We start from the raw sequence: 15,236 nt of genomic DNA, 5'->3' as shown, positions 1-15,236 counted from the left end.
TTGATTATCCAGAACTCAGTCACTGAAAAGCACGCACTGTTTGATTGACAGCTACAGCGATTGCAAAGATAGCGTTCTTTGATCGCGTTCTATATCTAATTTAATCACATTTTAAAAAAAAGATTATTTTCATCCTACTAAGAGAAACATTGTGAAGTAGAGCATTGAGTCACTTACTGGTTTGATTTACTGGCACATAGACAAAGATTATCTGACTGAACATGTATCATTACATATCAGAAATCACTGGTCACAGATCAGGCATTAGAATTAACGGTTACTTACATGTTGTGGCATTACTGACGAGTCTATATCGAAAAAAAAAGTCTGTTTGCAAAGCCTGTGCCAAAATTGCGACTGTTTTACCAAAGAATCCACTGTGAATTTGTGTGTACAGTGTACCGCATACAAATAAATAATGCTCAAGTGAGACATTCACATTGTTGAAAATAAATAAAATAACCACATTCCTAGTATTAGGATCTTTTAGAAGTTAATGTTATTTGTGGTCCATCCTGTTAGCTCTCTGTAGAAGTTATTTCACCAAGAGATTTCTTAATTATTATTTTTATATGCATGTGTCAGACATACGAGAGAAACAGGCATAGGGGAAGAGGAAGGTTACAGGCGAGGTGGTCTTCATTCCAGATTTCTCTGTTCCCCATTTCTCTTTCCTCTCACCCCCTCATGCCAGATATGTTTCTCTGGGGTTTCTCTTCCCTCACGCCTCTGTTTCTCTGGGTGCTACACTATAAGGATTGAGCTTATATACACCACTGAGGGACTTACAACTTCCTTGTAAGGTAGAAAATCATGTTGCTTATGTATACCTCATGCTTACACATGGCACAATCCACTTTCCATAGTAAGAAACTATCCCTCAGTGTATACATTTGTGGTACAATTGCATCAGTGGAACATTCTTTTCCTTGTAAAGAATTTGCCTGTACACATTTGATGGATCATCATCAGTGGAACATGGTACACTGCACACATACTTCTATGCAAAATATAACTCGTATCTCTCCTCAGCACACATGTACAACATACTCTGACTTCACAAAATACATTATACAAATTATTATGAACATTAATAAAGAAAAATAATATTGTAAAATAACATTAAACAGTAAAAGTTTAAGTCTTCTCTCTCCTCTCGTCATCCCAACAAAATTGCGACGATATGAAGTAGGCGTTGATTTTCTTCTGGTCTTTCACTACTCTATTACGTCATAAAGAGGCACATTCCAGGACAAGTCGTTCGCTGGGCTTGGTAACAAAAGTTGTTTTTGGAATAACAAGGAAGTTTTCAGTTCTGTAACTTACAGGATATTCTTATATGATGAACCCTTATATGTCAAAAGCTCAAGGAAAATGTTATTTCTCAGATCATGACCCCTTTAAAGTTAGGCTTGATTTAAATTCTGGTAATAAGCTCCTCAAAGATAATTTGGTTACTCTCTACTTGAAGACTTTATGTATTATGCATTATAAAAAAATCCATAATGTACGTTGCAGTGCATTATATCTTTTCATTAATAATTGTGAAAAATCTTTTCTCTTAGAAATTAGTATAATAATAATTATACTACCCCAAAACAGATGTTTTTTAACATACACATGACTTCAACAATAACACTATTCACCACTTTTCAATTACATCACCAGGCATAAAAAAGAATCCGTCTCACCCAATGACTAAATGAAAACTTTCTCACTGTTGTTCAAATCCAGACATTACACCCTTTCCACCCACAGTTTTTGACCCAAGACTACATTCAGTTCTAAGATAATTGATCTACATTAGAACCTTTTTTGAATACATTTTGTATACATTTTCTTTATGGAAGATATGTTTTGTGTGATGAACATGTTCATGCTCACACACACAAGACTTTTGTCTTGGTGACAGGAGCTTCCAGTTGGATATTTTATCAATGGCATAATCATTTGTGATTGAAATGTGTGCATAATGCTACGTATATTGTAGGCTGTTAACATGAAAATCACTGCTCCGTGTTATCTTTATTTACAGTAGATCGACTGTAATATTTTGTAAACTACCTGGATAGGTGTGTTTTATTTAACAATTTATGGAATTGTTGTTATCATATTAAAGTTCACAGTCATTTCATGTATAGAATCATCATTGCTACCATCTTCATATCTGTTGTGCAGAATTTCTAGAGAAATAGATACAGTATAAAAATCAGCTCAATCATTTTCAAACGGCTACACAGGAGCAGAATGTCAGAACTGGTGCTTTTCATCTACAGAAGTAAATGTGCAAATAAATGCCTGTTAAAATAAAATCATAGTCTTGTTTTTTATGTGTTGATTCTGAAGAGTTAACATCTGATGAGTGATTTGAGTTTCTTCAGTAGCTTGACTTCACAATTGTCCATATCTCTATCAATTTGTTGTTTGTACATGTGCACATTTTAATGTTCAGTTAAAGTGTTGAAAAAGGTGTTCTGATTAATATAGAATGTGAGCAACAGTTGGAGAATATGATTACATTTCTTGGTTCTAGTGAGAACTCTAGCTTCTGCATATTAAAGGAAATTCATGAATTAGCTTTTCGCTTTAGAAATAGAGAGTATATGCATAATGTTTTGCTACAAACGCTGTTCTTAGGAGATAATGAAAATCTGGACCAGTATTAAGTGAAAAACATAACTGAGGTGTTGCAGTTTTGCTGATTGTCAGTAATATATTCATCACTCAGGTGTTTGGATGTATATTTTATTTAATCACAAATAAACATGCAGATTACATATTCATAACATTTACATGTGAAATTAAATTCAGTGATATTTAATAAATCTTACACTGTATTATTCTAGTTTTCAATTAAATGTTAATGTAGCACTATTTGTATTGTCGCCTTCCTTATAATTGATTCTGATTGTTTTATTTGCAATTTATTTGATCAAAAGCTGCTGGCTAAATCATTTGTTAAATGAATAAACATCTATGTAACATGTACTGCAAACTTAGTGCACTGCATTTAAGTGCTTTTAGCAACAGACCTAAAGGATATAATGCTTTCACTAGGTGGATCCTACAATGAAATGTAGGTGTTACAATCATAACTTATAGCGAGTGTTTTTTGTTTTGTTTTTTTGGAATAAAGTAATTTTGTGCATGATAAGACCAGAAATATGCATTAAAAGTAAAAAGTGTCTATTTTTATTTCATGTTGACATCAAAGCACTACGAACCACTAACGAGACATGGTGATGGAAAGAATATGAGATGGGATAAGAAATGATTTTGCATTTTCCCGTAAAAATATTGCTTTCACTCATTCTTTCACAAAACGATTGCATTCCCCAGAGAAACTTTGCATTCTAAAATTATTGCATTCCTCCTAGAAACTTTGCCTTCTCTTGCAAAATTATTGCATTCATCAGAGAAACTTGGTGTTTGCTTTCAAAAGTATTGCATTCCCCCAAGAAACTTTGCGTTTGCTTGCAAAAGTTTTGCATTCACCCTCGAAACTTTGCGTTCTTTCGTAACACTATTGCGTTCATCAGGGAAACGTTTAGGTTACGTTTGTAACCGGTTAAGAAGGGGAACGAGATGCCACATCTGCTAAAGACGCTATGGGGAACGCCATCAGCATGACCAGTGTTTGAAGCAAGAGTGACAAACATGCCAATTTATTGGCTGTCCATGAAGTGGGGCACATGTAAGTATAAAAGGGTGCCTTTAATACACGTCATCAACTCTTTTGTCTGAAGGAGACTTGCAGGCAAGCCCTAAGCATGGCAACGAGACGCAGTGTCTCGTTCCTCTTCTCGGAGAATCAGGGTTTCATAACCTAGACATTCCCTTTTGAAGTGGAACTTCAATGCCGCATCTGTTGAAGGCGCTATGAGCATAGCATGATTGACTTTACGGATACTAAGCCGGAGTCAGAGCATGCCAACCCCAAGGTGATCCTGAGGACTTACATAGACTGTATTGTGGTATTACACCCTAGGCCAATATCTTCTAATAGTAGGACATGATCCACAAGATTCTATGCTCTACAGCCGGGGTGTCCAATCCTGTTCCCTGGAGATCTACCGTCCTGCAAAGTTCCGCTCCATCCCTGATCAAACACGCATGAACCCACTGATATAGATCTTCAGGAACACTTGATAATTACAGCCAGATGTGTTGGAGCAAGGCTGGAACTGAACTCTGCAGGTGGGTAGATCTCCAGGAACAGGATCGAGCACCCCTGTTCTATAGCAAGGGGAGTCCCGGCCTTTACAACCTTCCTCCCTCCATCACGGAACAGGAATAGCCTTATAAGCCTCGGAGAGCAGACCTCTAGGAATAATGGCTAAGCTATGTCAGCTTCTTCTATATAAATAAAGTTCTTAGGAAGAACCAACCAAAGGGAGAATATCAACTTGACCTTTGGTAATACCACTACATCCCGGGGGAGATTGCAACCTTCATTTTAATCCACAAGGAGGAGTGCAAATACAAGAACGGCATAGTATAAATGCCAAAAATTCTTGCCATCTAAACTCAACCCACTATAGGGAACCTGCAGGGGAGAGCACTCACTCCCAGCACGCAAACATCTCCTGGATCGATAAAAGACTCCATTCACTCATATAATTTATAAATATATCATTTATAGCCAACAAAGGGGAGATATGTCTCACAACCTTCATAATAGCCACTGTTGTAAAAAGGGGGGAACCTAATACTATTTCACTTCCATATGAAAAAAGGAAGCAATGAGATCAGGATAAATGCAGTTTACCACTGTCCAAAGTTACTGCTGGATCAGAGCACGGCAAAGACAGTGCATCCTGATCCAACTGATCACTCAAGCCCTCAAGCCCAAGATCAATCCCTCTCTCATATTCCTCTGCCAGCTTGACCTGTGAACCCCATGACTTTAGCCTTCGCTGAGCCATGAGGCCCAAACGCTCATTCCTGACTCCTCGAGAAGAGGGCCAAGTGTGAGCGGAGCTCTCGAGTGCTGAACGTGCTCCACTCCCGGATACCTAGTACACAGAGGCACACACTTCCTGAGGCATTGCTTGGTTCCATTGTTCATTCGCCTTCACCACTCACTACTCAAACAAACAGCTCCTGAAGACAAAAAAAAAACCTTTTATACTTGCGGGCGCTCCGCTTGTGATGTCATAGACAGTCGTCAGCCAGTAAATTGGCATGTTTGTCACTGATGGTGTTCCCCATAGTATTTTTGGCAGACGGAGCGTCAAAGTTTCGAAAGGGAACTTTGCATTCTTTCACAAAACTATTGTGTTCCCCGAGAAACTTTGCGTTGCTTCGTAAAAGTATTGTTTTCACAAAATCTAGTTTTTCCTCTCATATTTCCATCACAAAAGATTTAAAAGCGAATGCAGAGTTTGTTGGGTTACACAAAAGTTTTGCGAGAATGCAAAAGCATTGAAATATATATGTATATTTTTACCATCATGTCCCTTTAGGGGCTCCGTAAAGCACTGATGATCAGATAGTTAACATGCTAAAGCAGGCATTTGAGAAGAAACACGCGTCAAATAACCTTTAAAACAATAACTAACATGGTTACACTCCCTATACCAAGTGCAACAACAACAATACAGTTAAACCGTGTCCTCAAGCATTTTTAAGCATCTTTCATTTCACACACTTTTCAATCCTCGTTTGCAGTTTCAAGAGCTGCTGTAGTTTCCTCTGGGCTGGGCTCCGGTTCGGATGAAGATGTGGTTTCCGGTGCAGTTGTAGAAACAGGTACATCAACATGGTCAGTGTGATGTGTGGGTTCAACTGCCTCTGTAAAAGTGGTATTATCTGATTTAGACGCAGAGTCTGTATGAAACAAAACCTGTAAATTATACCTTCCCCAACAAACACTCACTTTCACACACAAAGCCACATATATGGTTTGTCAGGATGTATGTAATAAGTTTATGTATGTCTGTATGTCTTGTGTATTTCTGCACCCTTTCTCACCTTCCAGCATTGCTGTTATCGTCTTATCGTCCATTGAGATATTTGCAGATTTCTCACCTGGTGTGGGAGTGAAGGGTTCAGGAGTGGATGTATTTGAGATTGAGGAAGTCAGATTAGATGGGTGTTGGAGAATAGGGGTATCTGAGGTTTGATTTTCAGGGGTTGGGGTACCTGGGGATTGATTTTCTGGGATTTGAGTTGGTGGGGTTGATGGAGTTGGTGTACTTGGGGTTTGATTTTCAGGGGTCAGGGTGTCTGTAGTTTTATTTTGGGGGTTTGGATTAGCTGGGGTTGGTGTTTGAGTTGGAGTGACTGGGGTGGGTGTTGTGGGAATTGATCTGGTTGAAGGCTTTGTTGAATGAGAAGTGGGTACAGGAGTCCCAGGTCCAATAATCACGTTTCCATCTGCATCAGCCAGATATGACGTCACACCATAATCACCCATGCTTTCAATCGCATTCAACTGGCAAGAGCAAGAAGCACAAATTACACGGATGTACATATGCAATCAATCATGATTTCTTGATTGAATACTACAAATTATCAATCCACATTACCATGAAAGTGTCAATTATTTTGGGGTAATAGTGAAGACCTAGTATATATGTATGTGTGTGTGTGTGATCTAAATAATATCACTTACCAAGTTTACATAAATATAAAAAGTTGAGAAAATGAGTTATATTATTGCAAATCTGTTTTTATGAAAAAGTGTCAATCACTGTTATTGACAGCTGTGTGAATATTTAACCGAACCAATAAACTATAGTGTTAGGTGCAAATTATTTACATTTTCACCCTTAACTAACTATTGCCCGGCTTCACAGTTAAGGCTTAAGCCTAGTCTCAGACTAAAATGCATGTTTAACCTGAAAGCAACTTGCACTGTCATATCTTAAAATATGTCAGTGCCATTGTTTTATCTCAAGATGCACATCAGTAATGTTTATTTCTAAGACACATTCATAAATGACTTAAATGTCTTAATTGAACTAAGGCCTAATCCTGGCTTAATCTAAACCCTGTCTGTGAAACCAGGCCTAACACTCTTACTAAGACTAAAGACTTTAAGCTTAGATTTCTGCCTTGAATTTCAGTCTCGAGTCAATGCCATTTCCCACAAGTCAGAGCCAGTCTGCAGATTTCACTTAAAATAGTGTAGTGTATATTGGGCACAGATTTTTTTTTTTAGCTTCAGACTGTAATTATATTCAACCAGAGGAAATCAAACATGTTGGATTGTTTCTTTGATCTGATCTCATGCGTCTCCTAACACAAGTTTGTTGTTGGGAAGTTGGGAAGAACTTGAAAGTAATGTAGTGTGTGATCAGTTGTTTAGTTGTAGTGTATGATGGTTTTCTCTTTAACCATTTACAAAGTTGTTAGGTGTGATGCCTAGTGTTTCAAAATCTGTTCAGATTTGAAAAGTCGTGTAGTGTATTCCAGACTTTTTCACCCAGATTTTCATGACTTGAATTTAGGGATGCACAAATCAAAGTGTTTTTAATTGTGGCATAAATTATTATTTAAAATTAGACCCTTATATGTTTGTTTTTTCAATGCACTAAAAAAAGTTTTGCACAATATCCACTTGGATGTTAATAAAAACAAATATTATGAGCATGTTACATGTAGTATTGTTCCTATGCTGTTCTACAAAGTAGTTATTTACCCTCAAATTTATTCTGAACATTTCTATTAGGCTTTGAAAACAAAAACAGCATTTGTGAACTCAGTTTCTGTGAAAGTGGGCAGGTTGAGGGTAAAGTTAGTGACCGTGTTTAGGTAGGTCCAGGTGTTCAGACGACGGGACAACATCAGCATCTCAGATGCAGGATTCAGGAAGGAGGGATGTGAAAGACGAGGACAGTGCGGAGAAGAAACAAGGGACACACTGAAACCACACAGAGAGGGAGTTGAGAGAATATGTGCTCCGTTTATTGGAAATAACACAGGAAGTCATATCATTATCTGTGAGGTAAAACAGGAGGTGAAGTCATAACTGCTATGCACAGTGGGATCATACGTGCAGTGATTTATTAGCAGTGTGAAGTATCCATAGAAACCTTGCAGCAGGGCCATTGATTCATTTAAACAACATTTAAAGTCGTCTTTACAGCATTCATTGTAATGTGAACTATTTAGTGTTTTTTTTGTGAATCTAAGCCCCTGCTTCTCAGGACAGAATAATGATAAACTGTACAAAAACGGAGCATCCATTTGTCCCTCAATTCAAAACTGTTGATCTTTCATGCACATCAGCGCATCTGTTTCTTCTTACAGTAAAACTACATACGGAAAGCCACTCACAATACAATCTGCAGTCAGAACGGCATTCATTTTCAAATCTGGGCTTTAAACTATTTTACTAACACTACAATGGAGAAACGGTCAAGTAAATAATGCTGGTTGACAATTATTATGAAGCTAGATCTATACAGAAAAAGATTGATTAAAACAGTTTGTTTCCAATTAGAGCACTATTTGTAAATGTGGGTACTGGTGGATTAAAACTTGGACCAACACTTTTCAATCTGCAACCAAGATATTAGCACCATTTTGTACACTCCACTAAGGATATAAAACAGTCAAAAGTTTAGAATGCTGATTTTTTACAAATATTTTTGAGCATTGTCTGATCAAAATACAGTAAAAATTATTTGATATAAGGATCATGTGACACTGAAGACTGGAATAATGATGCTGAAAATTCAGCTTTGCATCACAGGAATAAATTACTTTTTATAAAATATATTTATATAGGTTCTTTAAAATTGTAATAATATTTCAAAATATTACTATTTTTACTGTGTGCTTTGATCAAGTAAATGCAGCCTCGGTGAGCAGAAGAGACTTCCATCAAAAACATTCAAAAATCTGAATTATTCCAAACGTTTGACTGATAGTGTACCTTGAGATATTCAATATAATAGGGCATTATTGTTAAAACGTGTTATAAATCTTTCAGAATCCTTTCAAATCTTTCATTAATCTTATTGATTTTGTGATTTTCCTTATTTTTTCTTGCCGTGTTCCTCGTCTGGGATGAAGACACTTACGGTGAAATCGCCGCTCTCCGTACCGTACTTGTTCTTTACCAGGATGCTGTACTTTCCGGAGTCAGCCGTATTGACGCTGGTGATGGTGAAACTGGCAAACTTGCCTGACTCAAACTTCAGAATGTAGTGATCGTCCGAAACCATCTCACGTTCATTCTTCAGCCAAGTGACCTCTGGTACAGGGTCACCCGAGATATTGCAGGTCAAGTTCAAAGCCTATGAGAGAGAAGGGAAGAGACAGATGGAGCGATACTGAAAACAGAACGGTTTTTTTTTTTTTTTTGCTGTTGTTTTTGTGGGAAAATTCTCAGTGGAGCTGTGCAGAAATGTTGTGGAGAACCATGTACAGTACCTTGCCCTCTTGGATGGTCACAACATCAGGCAGACCACCTGCCACACGAGCACGATCTGAGGAAAACACAAAGATTGCATCACACCACCTTTCAGAAGATACAGTTAAATTGATGTGTTAAACAAGCATGCATTTCTGCATTCATCTACTCACTTCTTTCTGCGATAGCTGCAGCCCTGAGGAAAAAAATTGAAGATGGGAAAAGAAAATATTTGTAGTTATTCAATTTAAGTATTCAGTCAGTCAAGCTGAATATTATCTATCACAAATCACAAACCATTTTCAGCTTAAAGGCACTTACTTGAGTCTTTGAAACTCAGCATATGCATCGTCAAATGCTGAAAAGAAAAGAAAAAAATGATGTATATGCATCATTTATTGGAGCCACAACTAATCGGACACTTTTGCACACTTTATAAATGATTCATGGTTGATGGCAAATAGCAGATTTCTACAACACTGAGAACATCTTGAGATCTTCAGGTGCATCCTGAAGAAAGCTGTGTCAAGGTGAAACACGTCAATCAACACTTTTAATGTTTTAATGACTAATGACTTTTTACGTTTAACCACGTGAGTGCCTTGGAATATTTTGTTGTTCCATCTGATATTTATCTCTCATGTATCCAATGAGCACCGGTGGCTGTGTGTTTATACCCAGTTCCCTTGTTTTGGGACATCTTGAGAGTACAGTTTGCTTTAAATCTGCTGTTTGCAACATTTATTGTGAACAGTGTTACAGAAAAATAGACTGACTCTCATGAAAAAGAAGTACACTTTAGCATACTTTAATAAAAAAAGTAGTTATGACGGAAATATGCTGAATGTAGTTTTCCCACGCTTAATTGCATTAGTTTCAATTTATATTAAATGCAATTAGTTGAACTTAAACTTAAGTAGGACTTAAGTACATCTTTATATGCAATTGTATTATTACTTTTATTGTCTCTTAAAAATGGTTAAAGTGTACTGCCAAATGTACTGACAAGCATTTATGGTAAACTAAAACCATAAATGAAACTTGAATGTCATGTATTTGTTTTAAACATATTTGTTATTACACATTTGTAATGATAAAGTTGCAATTTATATTAACTGTAATGTAATATCAAATAACACACTATAGTTAAAATTATAATCAAGTACTTACATGTGCTTTAGTATGTTAATTAAGCACCACAAAAGATTATTAATACACAGTGCTGGGTAGTAACTGATTAAATGTAATCTGGATAACGTAATCAGATTACCAGAATGAAGTACTTGTAATTATATTATATTACATTTTAAAACCAGACTACTATTGATTGCATTATTACATGGTATTCTCACAATGGCAGTGAATAATTCATAATTTATTGATTCTCCCTGCTACTAATTTTTAATATTTTAGAAATTGAAATGTAATTCTAAAAAGCCTACTTCTTATAGATCTTCAGAAAATTCTGATATGATATTTCTGCCATATCACCCACCCCTAGACATCAAAGCGTGTGCCTAGTTTTTGGCACAGAGCTATTATATAGTGTGTGTATGAGCATGTGTTTCCTCACCTTGTCCAGCCAGTTCCACAGTTCTGCGCAAACCTCCTTTCCCGTCGAAGAACTCAATGGCATATTTGCCTTTATCTTTCTCGGTGGGCTCAGAGATCTGCAGCCACAGCTGCTCACCCACCACACCACTCTTAATGCGCTCGGTGAATGCGATCGCAGCATCCCTTTAATAAAGCACACGTACACACAGTAAAAATTATTCTCTGTCTCAGTCACCAGTAAAACCATGGGTAAAGCGTATATAATATACAGTATTTACAGTAACATTGCTTGATGAGACTCTTACTTGTGATGCCAGGTGACGTGCAGCTCGTCGTTGTAGTAGTTGACGAAGGAGTAGATCCTGATTCCCTCCTCTGTGCTCTGGATCTTCAGCTGAGTGGAAGAGTTTGCTGGACAAAATGAAAGTCAACATTTGTCCTGCATTGCTGAAACTACATGTTTAAATGTAAAGATGTACTGTGGAGATTTAGAAGACTTGTAAGGTTGTAAATCTTACCGATAACACTGAAAACCTGATTCATCAGGTCTTTGAATCCTGGAAAACAGAAGTTAGACATTTATTTACAAAAGATCGAGTATTATTAGCATCTTTAACATACAGATAAAATCAAGAAGAAATAAGTTTCTTCACATTTTCCGCACCAATTGTGGGGGAAAATCTGTGTCATTCTGGGATATGGATTTAAAAAGGATAAAATGTTTGGTAACACTTTATTTTACAGTGTCCATGCTTCACATCTTACACGTACTTACTATAGTAATATCATCAGTAAATTATGCATAGTTGTTCAAATAAAGTGCATAAAGTAATTCTGGAGAGTTTAATAATAGTAGCTATTAGTACTTTTAAAGCATATTTCTGCTGTTACCTTGGTCAGTAAGGTTGAGGGTGGAGGTGTCTTTGCCTCTGTCATCCTTCAGAACTACTTCATATATACCAGCATCCTTTTTCGAAATCTGCCGTTGACACAGAAACAAACAAAATTCATCAACACAATTACATGCCTAACAATTTAAGGATGTGTGGGATCTCTAATCTAACACTACAGGAATGCGCTGGATGCTGTAGGCCACAACAATCTGACAAAAGCAGAAAGAAAATAATGTAACAAGCAAGAAGTAAACTTGAAAGAGTATGAAGACAGATGCACAAAACAACAAAAACAAAAAAACATGTATGCATTGCAAACAGATATTGCTTAAGTTAAAATGATCATGGGAGAGAAGGACTGAAAAGGATAGAAAAGGTCAGAAAAATAAATCACAAACAAAAATGACAATGAGCAAAATGGAGATATTGTATAATGGGTCAAGAAAGTAAGAGAAAATGTAAAAAAAAAAAAAAAAAAGAAAAGTGTTGTGGAAAATGTTAAAAACCCATATACACTATCATTCAGAAGTTTGGGGTCATGAAGACTTTTTAATCTTTTTGAAAGAAGCCTCTTATTCTCACCAAAGCTACATTATTAGATCAAAAATACTGTAAAAAACAGTAATATTATGAAATACTATTACGATTTAAAATATATTTACATATTAAACAGTTATTTATTCATATGATGGATAAGCTGAAAAAAACTCCACTCTTCATTTTCTAATATGATTTGCTGCTCAAGAAAATTATTAACTGTATTAATATCCCATATTTTATATTATTAAACATGAAACAGGTGTGCATATTGAAGCATTAAAAGTGGTAGACTAGTTTCCTAATATAATTCTAGCATGTTTTGTCAATATTGTAAGCACATTATTTACTTTGTCACAATTTTACATTTACAAATTAAAATAATGTAAGTGTCTGTCCTTTTTTATCAATTTTATTTCCATAAAAAAAGTTTAATTTAGAAATCACTGAGCATGTTTTATCATTTTTTTGTCCTGATTTGAACTAAAACAAGAGAATAAGTAATACGTGGCAATGAATGAACAACAACAGAGTTAATTAATACAATTATGCTTGGAACTTGTGGAAACGATATGGTATATACAGTATAGTCAAATTTATATTCAAATTGAATCATTAAATAAATACTTCTAGATACATATTAACTAAATGTTTGTGTAACTTGCTGACAATATTTTGTGAAGTTATGAGGAGTAATATCTGGGTAACCCACTATAAAAAATGGTTTTTTGAAGATTACTGGAGTACGTTTTACAAGAAAATACTACAGCACTTCAAAATTTTACATTTAATTCAATTTGCCGTTTCTTGTAAAATTGGCAAACAATTTCTGAGTGAAAATTGTTTCTACACCAAATAATTTTCTCTGCATGAGTGAAATGCTTTCTCACCTGGGTGATCTCCAAAGTTAATACTCCTTCAGAGAAATCCAGTTTCTCATTGACCTTGAGCTCTCGCCCATCCTTATACCACAGGGCCACGGAGTCTTTCTTCATATTACCAACCTAGATCACATGTTAATATGTCACTAACAAAGAAACAGGCAGCACTACAGTTGTGTTTTATTAGAGAGAAGACTCACCTTGCACTTCAGTCTTACACAGCACTCAGGTGTGACTTCATAACCAAGATACTCCACGAAGTGTGGACCTTACAGTGCAGAAACAGCAGTGAATAACATACAAACACAGTATCTGGAATGACATACGACCATACTATACTACTAGTACTTTTTACAGTATAATATGTACATTCTATGGATCCATGGAATAACGAGGTCATGTGATGATGTATTATATTACTGTTTGAAACATTTAACACATTGTTCACAAGCTTTTTAAAAAATAATAATATTACAGTGTTTCTACAGTACTGTAAATATACTCGTACCTTGCTTCCTATGCCATTCTTTTCTCTGGAACTCGGATTCCTTCTGTAACTGCTTGAACACTGAAGGAAATGAGATGCTGTCATTGATACAAACTCTATAAATGAGATACATATATGTACGTGTATATGGACTTTTAGATTAGTACCATCTCCAATTAGCACTAGACTGGACTGGTTAGTGGCTTTGCCATCTTGAAGCTGGAAAGTGAATGTTCCCTCGTCCGCATTTCCCAGAGACTCCATGAACATCTCAATAATGCCAGTATTTTTATCAAAGTTCATCTTGTATTTCTACAACACACAAAAACTCTTAATGCAGAAGCAAACCAAATGAGTGTTTCCAAAGAATTGCACGAGTAATGTTTCATGTACTTCTGTTTCTGCATTCCTCTCACCTCTCCCTGGGAGATCATATTGTCATTGAACACGTATTCAACTTTTCCATTGGCAGAGATTTTTTCAGCTTGCAACCAGAAGCGAACTCTACCCTTCTCCAGCAGCTCCACGGCCAGCTCTGATTTCAGAGGGATGACTGAAGAAGAGGGATGAAAGTGGATAATAGAAAGTGGAATAACAGAACAATAGAACAAAACAAGAATTCGGTCCTGCATAATGTTCATTGTATTGGAGGCCTATGATGGAATGGAAACCTGGATACTTATGCTCTGGTTTGTATTGAAACAGCGTCTTTAGCAGGCATGATGCAGTAAAAGTGACAAGCGATGCACCTTTCAAATGTAACCTAACCATCACTTTGTCCTAAGCAAAGAATAAGCATCACATGACGTGACATTTTGTCTATCTCATTTAAAAAAATCCTACATCACAGAGCTGTATTTTAAAAATCATACTGTAATTTGCTTTCGTTTATAGGACAGAACAAAAACGTACTGTTTAGGACACTGTGTAAGGGTGGCACTGTTATTTTAAATACATTTTTTATATAACTATCCTTGTTAAAAATAAGTGTGCTTAGTTGTGTAAATCTTAAAACTATTGATTTAAAAAAAGAGAGCAATTTCATGATGTTCCTTAACACACTTAAGTACACTTTTAATAATGTCAATCTAAAAGTTTCACTTTAAAGTAAATTTTAAATAATTATGTTTTAATAATCTTTTGTCATGCTTTAAAGTACACTTATTTTGATGTGTTGACTAACACACTAAAACACATGTGAAGCACTTGATTAAAATTTTAACTATACTCTTATATTTTAATTGCAAATTTATTATTAGAAATATATTTAAGTTTAAGTTAAATTCACACTTAACTCTGTTCTTTTACAGTATAAATTATTTCCCTAATAAGCACTCTTAAAAGTATGCTAATGTGCACAGGATAGAGCAAGAGCGCACACATAAAAAAATCAAATTTAAAGAATTTAAATAAAACACTGAGAGTGTGAAACCTTATATAATGTGTACTCACTGGGGAATTTGTGGTCGTGGCTGACCTTCAGGAGTTCTTTCAGAGCTGTAAAGAACAGGACAGTGAAA

At 35.9% G+C, this 15,236-nt stretch overlaps 1 protein-coding gene across 1 annotated transcript in view; it reads right to left on the bottom strand.

The window, feature by feature from the left end:
• Positions 1 to 2,731: 2,731 nt before the first annotated feature.
• The window catches only part of myom1b (myomesin 1b), a 50,884-nt gene continuing 38,379 nt past the window's right edge, over positions 2,732 to 15,236 (bottom strand). The window contains exons 24-40 of the mRNA XM_079865414.1: positions 15,169 to 15,213; positions 14,133 to 14,269; positions 13,884 to 14,028; positions 13,738 to 13,797; positions 13,430 to 13,497; positions 13,239 to 13,352; positions 11,810 to 11,897; positions 11,437 to 11,475; positions 11,224 to 11,329; positions 10,938 to 11,101; positions 9,686 to 9,722; positions 9,538 to 9,560; positions 9,385 to 9,440; positions 9,033 to 9,248; positions 6,145 to 6,436; positions 5,974 to 6,114; positions 2,732 to 5,829 (exon numbers count right to left, since the gene is read on the bottom strand). Of these exons, the coding sequence (XP_079721540.1) occupies positions 5,654 to 5,829; positions 5,974 to 6,114; positions 6,145 to 6,436; positions 9,033 to 9,248; positions 9,385 to 9,440; positions 9,538 to 9,560; positions 9,686 to 9,722; positions 10,938 to 11,101; positions 11,224 to 11,329; positions 11,437 to 11,475; positions 11,810 to 11,897; positions 13,239 to 13,352; positions 13,430 to 13,497; positions 13,738 to 13,797; positions 13,884 to 14,028; positions 14,133 to 14,269; positions 15,169 to 15,213 (1,907 nt within the window). The 3' untranslated portion in view covers positions 2,732 to 5,653. The remainder of the gene's footprint in view (positions 5,830 to 5,973; positions 6,115 to 6,144; positions 6,437 to 9,032; positions 9,249 to 9,384; positions 9,441 to 9,537; positions 9,561 to 9,685; positions 9,723 to 10,937; positions 11,102 to 11,223; positions 11,330 to 11,436; positions 11,476 to 11,809; positions 11,898 to 13,238; positions 13,353 to 13,429; positions 13,498 to 13,737; positions 13,798 to 13,883; positions 14,029 to 14,132; positions 14,270 to 15,168; positions 15,214 to 15,236) is intronic.

Source organism: Squalius cephalus (genome assembly GCF_949319135.1).
Source record: "Squalius cephalus genome assembly, chromosome: 3".
NCBI lineage: Eukaryota > Metazoa > Chordata > Actinopteri > Cypriniformes > Leuciscidae > Squalius > Squalius cephalus.
Note: the sequence above shows the minus strand (reverse complement) of the source record. Positions and strands in the feature narration are given on the sequence as shown.